Source organism: Melanostigma gelatinosum (genome assembly GCF_949748355.1).
Source record: "Melanostigma gelatinosum genome assembly, chromosome: 6".
Taxonomy (NCBI): Eukaryota; Metazoa; Chordata; class Actinopteri; order Perciformes; family Zoarcidae; genus Melanostigma; species Melanostigma gelatinosum.
Genome location: NC_136639.1, coordinates 365,001 through 380,991, shown reverse-complemented (window position 1 = coordinate 380,991; position 15,991 = coordinate 365,001). Strand labels below are relative to the sequence as shown.

The 15,991-nt window shown below is 43.6% G+C and overlaps 1 protein-coding gene across 1 annotated transcript in view; it reads right to left on the bottom strand.

The window, feature by feature from the left end:
• Window positions 1-560: 560 nt before the first annotated feature.
• Window positions 561-15,991, bottom strand: part of rapgef1a (Rap guanine nucleotide exchange factor (GEF) 1a) — a 19,712-nt gene continuing 4,281 nt past the window's right edge. Inside the window, 18 exon segments of the mRNA XM_079270908.1 lie at window positions 561-1,193; window positions 1,275-1,415; window positions 5,831-5,928; window positions 6,012-6,113; window positions 6,330-6,408; window positions 7,420-7,514; window positions 8,214-8,298; window positions 8,380-8,568; window positions 9,610-9,702; window positions 9,913-9,997; window positions 11,650-11,728; window positions 11,798-11,912; window positions 11,992-12,032; window positions 12,101-12,309; window positions 12,960-12,990; window positions 12,992-13,119; window positions 13,559-13,663; window positions 14,349-14,412. Coding sequence (XP_079127034.1) covers window positions 1,058-1,193; window positions 1,275-1,415; window positions 5,831-5,928; window positions 6,012-6,113; window positions 6,330-6,408; window positions 7,420-7,514; window positions 8,214-8,298; window positions 8,380-8,568; window positions 9,610-9,702; window positions 9,913-9,997; window positions 11,650-11,728; window positions 11,798-11,912; window positions 11,992-12,032; window positions 12,101-12,309; window positions 12,960-12,990; window positions 12,992-13,119; window positions 13,559-13,663; window positions 14,349-14,412 — 1,875 coding nt within the window. The 3' untranslated portion in view covers window positions 561-1,057.

The window sequence follows — 15,991 nt, the reverse complement described above, 5'->3', positions numbered from 1 at the left end:
CGCTCGATGTGTCCGGTGTTTTATTGGTGCTGTCTGCTCATAGACATAGTGTTTATTTATTGTTTTAGATTTAATGTTTAAATCTACTTTAACATCATTGTTAACATATTGAATTCTTGTATTTTATGATCACGTTTCTTTTTAGTTGTATTTTATATTTTTATTTTATTATAAAGTCCTTTGTAACACTATTAAAACAAATAAAGTTTATTATTATTATTATTATTTATAATATTGCACCGGTTCATAGGGGCGGATGAAGAAGACTAGAAGAAGATTAAAACGCATGCACTGGGTCAGAGACATAATACACCTGCACAGGTGATCAGTGCAGACAGTTCACCTGCTTCACCTATTATATAAATGTCAGATTACATTGAAATATTGATATAAACACTTATGTCACAAAGTACATTTACTCAAATACCACACTTAAGTACAGTAATGATGTACTTGTACTTTACTTGTGTAGTTCAGTTTTCTCCTGCTTTAAACTTCTACATTTATTGAATAACTTCAGTTACTTTATCGAGTCAGACTGTTCATCAACAGGTGAGCACATTTATTGAAATATGAATGTGAATAATTGTACACAGGAAGTGGCCCCACGCTAACACCAGTTAGCTTCAGGCTGACCTCAGCTAACACCTGGCTAACCCCAGTTAGCTTCAGGCTAACCTCAGCTAACACCTGGCTAACCCCAGTTAGCTTCAGGCTAACCTCAGCTAACACCTGGCTAACCCCAGTTAGCTTGAGGCTGACCTCAGCTAACACCTGGCTAACTCCAGTTAGCCTGCAGGCTAACCTCAGCTAAATTCAGGTTGTTGCCAGTTCTTGCATGAATAGACCAGATGAGCACATGTTAGCAAACTGTTCGCCATGATTAGCCCAGCATGTGACACATTATCACCAGTCTAATCCAGTTAAGTACCAGTTTAATTCAGGTTAGCATCATGTTTAGCCACCTCAATTCTCAATATCCACATGTTAGCATTGAACTAGCACAGGTTAGCCTTGTTGCTACGCATGTTAGCACAGACTGAGTCTCTTTTGTCGGTCATCTCTGATTGGCTCGTGGGGCATTCCGTGGGCGGAGCCTGAGTGAGAGTTCCCACAATGCCTCTTCTGCCAGGTGATCGCTGAAGTCATTAAAGAACGATATGATGTCATCATCAGGCTGCAGAGTGTAGGTACTGCAGACAGAGAGAGAAACAGGTATTAGGACTGTAATACTACTTATTATGCAGGTAGTAATAATATTACAGGTGACTGACACTTGCTGGTAGCTCCTCAGGGTGTTCAGGATGTTGAATTGCTGCCAGCGTTTAGAGAAGTTGACCTTTGATCCCTGTGATGTCATCAAGGTGTCAGGATTCCCCAGGTGGACGAAGGTCAAGTCCTGAAGGATCAACCCCCTGATCAGACAGACAGGTTAGAGAGATATAATAATGCAGTGTTATATATGTGGGGTATAGAGGCTATTAACCTACAGGTAGGGTATATATGTGGGGTATAGAGGCCATTAACCTACAGGTAGGGTATATATGTGGGGTATAGAGGCCATTAACCTACAGGTAGGGTATATATGTGGGGTATAGAGGCCATTAACCTACAGGTAGCGTATATATGTGGGGTATAGAGGCCATTAACCTTCAGGTAGGGTATATATGTGGGGTATAGAGGCCATTAACCTTCAGGTAGCGTATATATGTGGGGTATAGAGGCTATTAACCTACAGGTAGGGTATATATGTGGGGTATAGAGGCTATTAACCTACAGGTAGGGTATATATGTGGGGTATAGAGGCCATTAACCTACAGGTAGGGTATATATGTGGGGTATAGAGGCCATTAACCTTCAGGTAGCGTATATATGTGGGGTATAGAGGCTATTAACCTACAGGTAGGGTATATATGTGGGGTATAGAGGCTATTAACCTACAGGTAGGGTATATATGTGGGGTATAGAGGCTATTAACCTACAGGTAGGGTATATATGTGGGGTATAGAGGCTATTAACCTACAGGTAGGGTATATATGTGGGGTATAGAGGCTATTAACCTACAGGTAGGGTATATATGTGGGGTATAGAGGCTATTAACCTACAGGTAGCGTATATATGTGGGGTATAGAGGCTATTAACCTACAGGTAGGGTATATATGTGGGGTATAGAGGCTATTAACCTACAGGTAGGGTATATATGTGGGGTATAGAGGCCATTAACCTACAGGTAGCGTATATATGTGGTGTATAGAGGCCATTAACCTACAGGTAGGGTATATATGTGGTGTATAGAGGCCATTAACCTACAGGTAGGGTATATATGTGGGGTATAGAGGCCATTAACCTACAGGTAGGGTATATATGTGGTGTATAGAGGCCATTAACCTACAGGTAGGGTATATATGTGGGGTATAGAGGCCATTAACCTACAGGTAGGGTATATATGTGGGGTATAGAGGCCATTAACCTACAGGTAGCGTATATATGTGGGGTATAGAGGCCATTAACCTACAGGTAGGGTATATATGTGGGGTATAGAGGCTATTAACCTACAGGTAGCGTATATATGTGGGGTATAGAGGCTATTAACCTACAGGTAGGGTATATATGTGGGGTATAGAGGCCATTAACCTACAGGTAGCATATATATGTGGGGTATAGAGGCCATTAACCTACAGGTAGCATATATATGTGGGGTATAGAGGCTATTAACCTACAGGTAGGGTATATATGTGGGGTATAGAGGCCATTAACCTACAGGTAGCGTATATATGTGGGGTATAGAGGCTATTAACCTACAGGTAGGGTATATATGTGGGGTATAGAGGCCATTAACCTACAGGTAGGGTATATATGTGGGGTATAGAGGCCATTAACCTACAGGTAGGGTATATATGTGGTGTATAGAGGCCATTAACCTACAGGTAGGGTATATATGTGGGGTATAGAGGCCATTAACCTACAGGTAGGGTATATATGTGGGGTATAGAGGCCATTAACCTACAGGTAGCGTATATATGTGGGGTATAGAGGCCATTAACCTACAGGTAGGGTATATATGTGGGGTATAGAGGCTATTAACCTACAGGTAGCGTATATATGTGGGGTATAGAGGCTATTAACCTACAGGTAGGGTATATATGTGGGGTATAGAGGCCATTAACCTACAGGTAGCATATATATGTGGGGTATAGAGGCCATTAACCTACAGGTAGCATATATATATGGGGTATAGAGGCTATTAACCTACAGGTAGGGTATATATGTGGGGTATAGAGGCCATTAACCTACAGGTAGCGTATATATGTGGGGTATAGAGGCTATTAACCTACAGGTAGGGTATATATGTGGGGTATAGAGGCCATTAACCTACAGGTAGCGTATATATGTGGGGTATAGAGGCTATTAACCTACAGGTAGGGTATATATGTGGGGTATAGAGGCCATTAACCTACAGGTAGGGTATATATGTGGGGTATAGAGGCCATTAACCTACAGGTAGGGTATATATGTGGGGTATAGAGGCTATTAACCTACAGGTAGGGTATATATGTGGGGTATAGAGGCTATTAACCTACAGGTAGCATATATATGTGGGGTATAGAGGGTATTAACCTACAGGTAGCGTATATATGTGGGGTATAGAGGCCATTAACCTACAGGTAGGGTATATATGTGGGGTATAGAGGCTATTAACCTACAGGTAGGGTATATATGTGGGGTATAGAGGCTATTAACCTACAGGTAGGGTATATATGTGGGGTATAGAGGCCATTAACCTACAGGTAGCATATATATGTGGGGTATAGAGGCCATTAACCTACAGGTAGGGTATATATGTGGGGTATAGAGGCCATTAACCTACAGGTAGGGTATATATGTGGGGTATAGAGGCCATTAACCTACAGGTAGGGTATATATGTGGGGTATAGAGGCTATTAACCTACAGGTAGCGTATATATGTGGGGTATAGAGGCTATTAACCTACAGGTAGGGTATATATGTGGGGTATAGATGCTATTAACCTACAGGTAGGGTATATATGTGGGGTATAGAGGCCATTAACCTACAGGTAGCATATATGTGGGGTATAGAGGCCATTAACCTACAGGTAGCATATATATGTGGGGTATAGAGGCTATTAACCTACAGGTAGGGTATATATGTGGGGTATAGAGGCCATTAACCTACAGGTAGCGTATATATGTGGGGTATAGAGGCTATTAACCTACAGGTAGGGTATATATGTGGGGTATAGAGGCCATTAACCTACAGGTAGCGTATATATGTGGGGTATAGAGGCTATTAACCTACAGGTAGCGTATATATGTGGGGTATAGAGGCCATTAACCTACAGGTAGGGTATATATGTGGGGTATAGAGGCTATTAACCTACAGGTAGGGTATATATGTGGGGTATAGAGGCCATTAACCTACAGGTAGGGTATATATGTGGGGTATAGAGGCCATTAACCTACAGGTAGGGTATATATGTGGGGTATAGAGGCCATTAACCTACAGGTAGGGTATATATGTGGGGTATAGAGGCTATTAACTTACAGGTAGGGTATATATGTGGGGTATAGAGGCCACTAACCTACAGGTAGCGTATATATGTGGGGTATAGAGGCCATTAACCTACAGGTAGCATATATATGTGGGGTATAGAGGCCATTAACCTACAGGTAGGGTATATATGTGGGGTATAGAGGCCATTAACCTACAGGTAGGGTATATATGTGGGGTATAGAGGCCATTAACCTACAGGTAGGGTATATATGTGGGGTATAGAGGCCATTAACCTACAGGTAGGGTATATATGTGGGGTATAGAGGCCATTAACCTACAGGTAGGGTATATATGTGGGGTATAGAGGCTATTAACTTACAGGTAGGGTATATATGTGGGGTATAGAGGCCATTAACCTACAGGTAGGGTATATATGTGGGGTATAGAGGCCACTAACCTACAGGTAGCGTATATATGTGGGGTATAGAGGCCATTAACCTACAGGTAGCATATATATGTGGGGTATAGAGGCCATTAACCTACAGGTAGGGTATATATGTGGGGTATAGAGGCCATTAACCTACAGGTAGGGTATATATGTGGGGTATAGAGGCCATTAACCTACAGGTAGGGTATATATGTGGGGTATAGAGGCTATTAACCTACAGGTAGGGTATATATGTGGGGTATAGAGGCCATTAACCTACAGGTAGGGTATATATGTGGGGTATAGAGGCCATTAACCTACAGGTAGGGTATATATGTGGGGTATAGAGGCCATTAACCTACAGGTAGGGTATATATGTGGGGTATAGAGGCCATTAACCTACAGGTAGGGTATATATAATAATAATAATAATAATCCTTTATTTTATATAGCGCTTTTCTAGGTACCCAAAGACGCTTTACAAGGATCCATGCACACCATTCGCCCAGTCATACCGGTGATGGTAAGCTACGTCTGTAGCCACAGCTGCCCTGGGGCAGACTGACGGAAGCGTGGCAACTAATTTGTGCACAACGGCCCCTCCGACCAACACCAAGCATTCACTCGCATTCACACCAAGCATTCACCATTCATTCATATGTGGGGTATAGAGGCTATTAACCTACAGGTAGGGTATATATGTGGGGTATAGAGGCCATTAACCTACAGGTAGGGTATATATGTGGGGTATAGAGGCCATTAACCTACAGGTAGGGTATATATGTGGGGTATAGAGGCCATTAACCTACAGGTAGGGTATATATGTGGGGTATAGAGGCCATTAACCTACAGGTAGGGTATATATGTGGGGTATAGAGGCCATTAACCTACAGGTAGGGTATACAGGGAGGTTCCACTTCAGCCAGAGCTGCTCTGTAGGCTCTGAAAGATGATGAGCTGTCAATCAGAGAGCTGTACTCCTCCAGAGTCTAAAACACAAACACACGACTCATGATCACATTCTTTTTTCAGACTAATTATTATTATTATCTCATCATGAAAACACGCAGACCTCCGCTGTGTTTCTCTGCCATTCCAGGCGTCGCAGGGGGGCGGAGTCCAGGGCAGACAGGATGGACAGGTACGAGTTAAAGTTGTTAAGCCTCCGCAGGTGCTTCAGGAACACACACACAAAGAGATTGTCACCGGGTTTACAGTCGGTAGCTGGAGTCAGATGATCTTCATCCTTATTGTCAACACAAAGCAGCAGTACAGCTGGAGTGTTGGACATATTTACGATTAAACAGAGAAAGCTGTCTACCTATAGCAGTGTACCTGAGTCACCGTGTCTACCTGTAGCAGTGTAAACCCTGATGTTTGTGTGTGTTACCTTCATGGTCTTCAGGAACTTCAGCAGCAGTTTCTCTCTGTCCTGAGATTTATCCTGAAGAATGATGACAGAACGAACCCTGAAACCAGAGACACACACCCGTTAGCCCTCAATTACACACACAAATACACACGTTGTGTAGTAGGTTGTGTCGTAGGTTGTGTACTAGCTTGTGTAGTAGGTTATGTAGTAGCTTGTGTACTAGAATCGAATAGAATTTATACTATCTTGATCCCTTTAAGGGGGAAATGTGTCTCTGCATTTGACCCATCCCTGTATACAGGGAGCAGTGGGCTGCCATTGATCGGCGCCCGGGGAGCCGGGGGTTCAGTGTATTGCCAGTCGGGGATCGAACCGTTGACCTTCCGGTTCCCAGACGACCTCTTAACCCAGTGAGCCACGGTCGCCCCAAAGGTTGTGTAGAAGCTCGTGTACTAGGTTGTGTACTTGGTCGTGTACTAGGTTGTATAGTAGGTTGTGTAGTAGGATGTGTACTAGGTTGTGTACTAGGTTGTGTACTAGGTCGTGTACTAGGTTGTGTAGTAGGATGTGTACTAGGTTGTGTACTAGGTCGTGTACTAGGTCGTGTAGTAGGTTGTGTAGTAGGATGTGTACTAGGTTGTGTACTAGGTTGTGTACTAGGTCATGTACTAGGTCGTGTACTAGGTCGTGTACTAGGTTGTGTAGTAGGATGTGTACTAGGTTGTGTACTAGGTCGTGTACTAGGTTGTGTAGTAGGATGTGTACTAGGTCGTGTACTAGGTCGTGTAGTAGGTCGTGTAGTAGGTTGTGTACTAGGTTGTGTACTAGGTTGTGTAGTAGGATGTGTACTAGGTTGTGTACTAGGTCGTGTACTAGGTCGTGTAGTAGGATGTGTACTAGGTTGTGTACTAGGTCGTGTACTAGGTCGTGTAGTAGGATGTGTACTAGGTTGTGTACTAGGTCGTGTACTAGGTCGTGTACTAGGTTGTGTAGTAGGATGTGTACTAGGTTGTGTACTAGGTCGTGTACTAGGTCGTGTACTAGGTCATGTACTAGGTTGTGTAGTAGGTTGTGTAGTAGGATGTGTAGTAGGATGTGTATTGTGTACCAGAAGGAGACGTTGTTGAAGTGTTGGGTGAACTCTGTCAGGTTTGGACTTTTCTCTTCATTCTGCTCTTTAGACCACAGCAACACCTCTGGAAGCTAGACAGGTGAGACAGACAGGTGAGACAGACAGACAGACAGGTGACACAGACAGACAGACAGGTGACACAGACAGACAGGTGAGACAGACAGACAGACAGACAGACAGACAGACAGGTGAGACAGACAGACAGGTGACACAGACAGACAGACAAGACAGACAGACAGGTGAGACAGACAGACAGGTGAGACAGATAGACAGACAGGTAAGACAGACAGACAGGTGAGACAGACAGACAGACAGACAGACAGGTGACACAGACAGACAGGTGAGACAGATAGACAGACAGGTAAGACAGACAGACAGGTGAGACAGACAGACAGGTGAGACAGACAGACAGACAGGTAAGACAGACAGACAGACAGACAGACAGACAGACAAGACAGGCAGGTGAGACAGACAGACAGACAGACAGGTAAGACAGACAGGTGAGACAGACAGACAGACAGGTAAGACAGACAGACAGACAAGACAGGCAGGTGAGACAGACAGACAGACAGGTAAGACAGACAGGTGAGACAGACAGACAGGTGAGACAGACAGAGAGGTGAGACAGACAGGTGAGACAGACAGACAGGTCAGACCGACAGACAGACAGGTCAGACAGACAGACAGGTAAGACAGACAGGTGAGACAGACAGACAGGTGAGACAGACAGACAGACAGACAGGTAAGACAGACAGACAGGTGAGGTGTACCTCAATCTTGCAGAAGAGCTCAGAGTCCAGCAGAGTCAGCTGTTCAGCTAGATCCTGACTCCTGAAGTCCAGAAGGGTTCCTGGTCTGAGAGACAACAGAAGAGGGGGGGCGTTGGTGTCTGAGTGGAGGACGGACCTGTCAATCATCCAGGAGGTCACAGGTTACCTGGCAGCCACGCCCCTGGCCGCGAGGGGGCGGAGGGACTGAGGAGAGCCAATCAGCTGCCACTTCTGCTCCATCTTGGACAGGATGTTGGAGCGCAGCAGGTGGGCCAGACCCAGCTCTCCACCAATCAGGAGGCTGAACACCAGGTCCATCAGCAGCAGCAGCAAATCAGAGTCCAGCTCTATGGCACTGTACACACACACAATGACATTATCATTCACACCTGGATGTGGTTGTGACATCACGTCTGCAATTCGATTTTATAATGGGTGTGTATTGCACGGAATGTTCAGAGCTAGAGTGATGACATCACGGTCAGAGTGGAGCAGAGCATGAAAAGTATTCTGTGATTTTTCCAAACAAATTGCTCCCAGTCCCACAATTTCTACTCTTTATACAACATTTATGGTCAAAATGTAGAAAATGTTGTGCTGGTCGCAGTAAAGTGTCTGTGGAATCCAACGGACTTACACATCGCAGAGCGACATGAACTCCAACCAACTGCTCCACTGGACTGGATAATATCCAATATCCATTATATATATGTATATATATATTTATATGTATACATACATATATATATATATATATATATATATGTACAATATCCATTACATATATATATATATATATATATATATATATATATATATATATATATATATATATATATATATATATATATATGTATAAATACATATATATATACATATATATATATATATATACATATATATATATATATATATATATATATATATATATATATATATATATATGTATGTATAAATACATATATATACATATATATATATATATATATGTATATATATGTATGTAATGTATAAATACATATATATACATATATATATATATATATATATATATATATATGTATATATATATATATATTTGTATATATATGTATGTAATGTATAAATACATATATATACATATATATATATATATATATATATATATATATATATATATATATATATATATATATATATATATGTATATATATATATATATATATATATATATGTATATATATGTATGTAATGTATAAATACATATATATACATATATATATATATATATATGTATATATATTGCAACGTCTTTGGGCAGTAGCAGCCACACTGTCAAAATGTCTTGTAATTATTAATATTATAGGGAATGGGCTTCAAAAACCAAAGCCTCTGATTGGTTGTGTGTGTGTCTCACCACAAATCCTCCACCACTCTAACCAGCAGTCTGAAGCTGTTGTTAGCAGCAGTGATGCGTTCAGGGTCCCGTCGTTCACACAGATGTTTGTATGTTTTGAAGGTTAAAGACGTTTATCTACAGATCAACACTGAAGACACACAAACACTCTAAAACACACAATTCACATGACTCAGCTGTTTTCGTCTTCAGAACAGGTGAGAACAATACAATGTGAAACATAAAGAATCAGATCGTCTGCATATTAACACACTTCATGCTCCGCCTCCTTCCGATACACACACACACACTCAGAGAGGATATCTGTGCTGGAGTTTGGTGATGACGTCATCGGGGCTGATGAAGCTTCTGTAGGTGGAGAGGAAGGCTTCACGATACACAACCTGTTCTACACATACACACACACACACAACCATCACGATACACAACCTGTTCTACACACACACACACACACACAACCATCACGATACACAACCTGTTCTACACATACACACACACACAACCATCACGAGACACAACCTGTTCTACACATACACACAACCATCACGATACACAACCTGTTCTACACACACACACAACCATCACGATACACAACCTGTTCTACACATACACACACACACAACCATCACGATACACAACCTGTTCTACACACACACACACACACACAACCATCACGATACACAACCTGTTCTACACATACACACACACAACCATCACGATACACAACCTGTTCTACACACACACACACACACACAACCATCACGATACACAACCTGTTCTACACATACACACACAACCATCACGATACACAACCTGTTCTACACGTACACACACAACCATCACGATACACAACCTGTTCTACACACACACACACACACACACACAACCATCACGATACACAACCTGTTCTACACGTACACACACACAACCATCACGATACACAACCTGTTCTACACGTACACACACACAACCATCACGATACACAACCTGTTCTACACACACACACACACACAACCATCACGATACACAACCTGTTCTACACATACACACACAACCATCACGATACACAACCTGTTCTACACGTACACACACAACCATCACGATACACAACCTGTTCTACACACACACACACACACACACACAACCATCACGATACACAACCTGTTCTACACGTACACACACACAACCATCACGATACACAACCTGTTCTACACACACACACACACACAACCATCACGATACACAACCTGTTCTACACACACACACACACACACACACACAACCATCACGATACACAACCTGTTCTACACATACACACACACACAAACATCACGATACACAACCTGTTCTACACACACACACACACACACAACCATCACGATACACAACCTGTTCTACACACACACACACACGACCATCACGATACACAACCTGTTCTACACACACACACACACACACACACAACCATCACGATACACAACCTGTTCTACACGCACACACACACAACCATCACGATACACAACCTGTTCTACACACACACACACACACACACAACCATCACGATACACAACCTGTTCTACACACACACACACACAACCATCACGATACACAACCTGTTCTACACAAACACACACAACCATCATGATACACAACCTGTTCTACACACACACACACAACCATCACGATACACAACCTGTTCTACACACACACACAACCATCATGATACACAACCTGTTCTACACACACACACACACACACAACCATCACGATACACAACCTGTTCTACACACACACACACACAACCATCACGATACACAACCTGTTCTACACAAACACACACAACCATCATGATACACAACCTGTTCTACACACACACACACAACCATCACGATACACAACCTGTTCTACACACACACACAACCATCACGATACACAACCTGTTCTACACACACACACACACACACAACCATCACGATACACAACCTGTTCTACACACACACACAGAGGAGACCTCTAGTCTGGCCTGAGACCAGGACTCACCTGCTCCGCTGGGGGTCTCGGTGGCGTGGACCAATAGGATGTCAGGAGAGGCTGCTTTGACGTCTGGCCCGTCCTCGTGCTGAGACAGACAGAGGACAGTCAGACTGGATGAAGCACAGAGGTCAGAGGTCAGAGGGCAGGACTGTACCTGAGGCTTCATTGTGATTCTGTGGAGGATCTCCTGCCGGTCGGTCAGTAGCACCTCCTCCTGCTGCTCCCTGCTCCTCCTCTTAGGCTCCGCCTCCTGCTGGAGACTGTGACAACTGCAGAAGAGACGGCGTCACTGACTCTGGTTGTCTGTCCAGGTGAAGGTGGGCATATGTGTCTTTGTGTTTGTCTCACCTGTCTCTGGTCTGGTCCTCCTCATCCGGTCCAACTGGATCCTGAAGATGACAGAAACAGAATGAGATCAGAGGAAGTCTTAAAGACACAAGACACAATAACCAGTCACCTGTTGTCTCTTCTTTGCTGGTAGAACTGGAGCAGGAAGTAGCTCAGGTGAGGAGGCGGAGTCTAACGTCTGTCTGTCCAGGTGTGTATGTGCGAGGCCGTAGGTGGTCTCCAGGTCTCGCTGCCTGCTACTGAAGGTCACGGGGCGCTGGTAGAACATGGCTGCTGATTGAGCGCTGTAGGACGAACAGAACTGGAGGTACTGGTGGACTGAAGACAGACAGGTGGAGAGACAGACAGAGACAAATCAGTGGAGGAAAACCCGTCTGGCCTCAGCTTTGATTTCCGTCTATTTGTTCTCTGTTTCTTATGTTAGTCCAGTAGGTCTAGCCTAGCTTAGCGCAAACATTGGAAGCAGTGGTTAATCGTTAGCCTAGCTTAGCGCAAACATTGGACGCAGAGGTTAACTATTATCGTAGCTTTGCACAAACACTGGAAGCAATGGTTAATCGTTAGCCTAGCTTAGCGCAAACATTGGAAGCAGTGGTTAATCGTTAGCCTAGCTTAGCACAAACATTGGAAGCAGTGGTTAACTATTATCGTAGCTTTGCACAAACACTGGAAGCAATGGTTAATCGTTAGCCTAGCATAGCACAAACACTGGAAGCAGTGGTTAATCGTTAGCCTAGCTTAGCACAAATACTGGAAGCAGTGATTAATCGTTAGCCTAGCTTAGCACAAACACTGGAAGCAGTGGTTAATCGTTAGCCTAGCTTAGCACAAACACTGGAAGCAGTGGTTAATCGTTAGCCTAGCTTAGCACAAACAGTGGAAGCAGTGGTTAATCATTAGCCTAGCTTTGCACAAACACTGGAAGCAGTGGTTAATCGTTAGCCTAGCTTAGCTTTATTTTTACTCACTGTGTCGTTTCTTCTCAGGGAGGGGGGGGGGGCGTCTTACTGGGAGACAAAGGGGAGGAGCATGACTCATCAGGTCCAATGACATCTTCACAGTGGGCGGTGCTCTGGGTGTGGGGGGCGTGGTCAAAGCCAAATGACGACACGGCCTGAGAGACAGTTCCTGTGATCGGCAGACAGACAGAGAGACATACAGACAGAGAGACAGTGAGTGAGAGAGACAGACAGACAGACAGACAGACAGACAGAGAGACAGAGAGACAGTAAGTGAGAGAGACAGACAGACAGACAGAGAGAGAGACAGACAGAGAGACAGTGAGTGAGAGAGACAGACAGACAGACAGAGAGACAGACAGAGAGAGAGACAGACAGAGAGTGAGACAGACAGACAGTGAGAGAGAGAGACAGACAGACAGACAGTGAGACAGAGAGTGAGACAGTGAGTACTACCTGGACATGGAGACAGGTCAATACAAGAACTCTCTAACAGAACGAATCAAACTCCAGTTAAACTAAATATGTCATTAAATTCAACAACAAGATCCCACCTGGTCTCACCTCAGGTCAGACAGACAGAGAGACAGACAGACAGACACACAGACCTGCAGTGCTGCAGCGTCTTTTCTCTGGCAGGGCGGGGGGGAGAGGGGGGAGAGTCTCAGAGGACGACAGGTCAGTATGGAGGAAGTTGTAGTCGGGATCATCCTCTGAGGACCAAGAGAATCATGACATCACAGTAACTTATAAATATAAACATTAATACATACAAACATGATTAAATATAAATGAAATATACATAAATATAAACAATAATAAATATAATGAACAACAATGATAACTAGAAAATTCCTCAAGAAATGTTGACAGTGTGGCTTCTACTGCCCAAAGAAATCTCAATATATTCACACGCCAATGTTACCGGTAGCGTCATTCAGGTTCACTTCAGACAGAGCTACTCTCCTTTCTGCATGTTGTTAGATGGGGTGGGGGAGTCCTCTAAAAATATCTAAGACCTGACAGAGAGACACAGAGAGGGAGACAGACAGACAGAAATATAGACAGAGACAATGCAGAAACGAGAGTAGCACTATCTCAATTGAACCTGAATGACGCTACCGGTAACATTGGCGTGTGAATATATTGAGATTTCTTCGGGCAGTAGAAGCCACACTGTCAACATTTCTTGAGGAATTTTCAAGTTCATCATTGTGATTAAGCCCGATGGATAATATTCAGTGAATGATAAAGACTCCAGCAGGAGGCAGCAGTAAACGTCACCACAGACAGGAAGAGACAAAAAAACACCACTTCTTCTTTCTGTCAACTGACAGGAAATGATGTCATTCACAGCCTGCTGCTGACTGGAAATGTGTGTGTGTGTGTGTGTGTTACCACAGTGTGTGTTCTCAGCAGTGTCAGCAGATGAAGAAGAGCAGCGCTTCAAACACTCGTCCTCCTGTAACACACGTTTGACATACTTGTACTTTCCGTTATACTTCTACATTTATTTCTCACTGTTACATAAATGTACATGATGCAGTACTAATACTGCTAATTTACCCAGTAGTATACAAAGTATGTCAAACTGTCTCCACATTAAAGTACTGCTGCATGTACCCTCACAGAGCCTGATAGATGATTCTACTAGAACCTTCTGCACTAGACTTCTACAGGGAGAGGACTCCCTGTAGAAGTCTATGAGAAGATGACTACTTCTCTCTAGTGTCCACCAGGGGGCGACTCCTCTGGTTGTATAGAAGTCTATGAGAAAATTACTCTACTTCTTTCTTGATTTAGTCCCTCAGTAAACATTGTAAACATGAGTTTATGTCTCAATCTCTAGTTTCAAGTCTTCTTCAATACAGCATGATGTTCATTTAGTACATTATGGTCCATTTAAAGTCACACAGACCATAAAGCAGGGGATGCTTTAGGGCGGGGCTACACAGTGATTGACTGTGGTCCTGTCTGGGAGTTGTCCGTGTTTTCATCTTACAATTTTAACTCTTTCACAGTGTGTTCTCACACATTTTTTCAAGTGTACTTAGCTCCACCCTCTTGTGTCACTTCTGGTTGAAAAAAACAAGATGGCGACATCCAAAAACCAAGATGGGGACGTCCAAAAACCAAGATGGGGACTGCCAAAAACCAAGATGGGGACTGCCAGAAACCAGGATGGGGACGTCCAAAGACCAAGATGGGTGCAGCCAAAAACCAAGATGGGGACTACCAAAAACCAAGATGGGGACTACCGAAAACCAAGATGGGGACTACCGAAAACCAAGATGGGGACTACCGAAAACCAAGATAAGGACTACCGAAAACCAAGATAGGTTCTGCCAAAAACCACGATGGGTGCAGCCAAAAAACAAGATGGGGACTACCGAAAACCAAGATGGGGAAGTCCAAACACCACGATGGGTTCGCCCAAAAACAAGATGGGGACTACCGAAAACCAAGATAGGGAAGTCCAAACACCACGATGGGTTCGCCCAAAAACCACGATGGGTGCGGCCAAAAACTAAGATAAGGACGTCCAAAATACCAAGATGGGGACTGCCAAAAACCTAGATGGGGACTGCCAAAAACCAAGATGGCGACTGCCAAAAACCAAGATGGGGACTGCCAAAAACCAAGAGGGGGACGTCCAAAAACCATGATGGGTGCAGCCAAAAACCAAGATAAAAACAGCCAAAAACCACGATGGGTTCAGCCAAAAACCACGATGGGTGCGGCCAAAAACCAAGATGGGGACGTCCAAAAACCAGGTTGGGGACTGCCAAAAACCATGATGGGTGCGGCCAAAAACCAAGATAGGGACGTCCAAAAACCAAGATGGGGACGTCCAAAAACCAAGACAGGGACATCCAAAAAACCAAGATGGGGATGTCCAAAAACCAAGATGGGGACAAAAACCACGATGGAGATGGGATGAGGCTTTAACAAAGTAACCAACGGGAGACGTCACCATGACAACGCCCACTTCTTGCAGTCACATGTTTAGTTTGGAAAACGTTCTGGAATCAGAGTTCAGA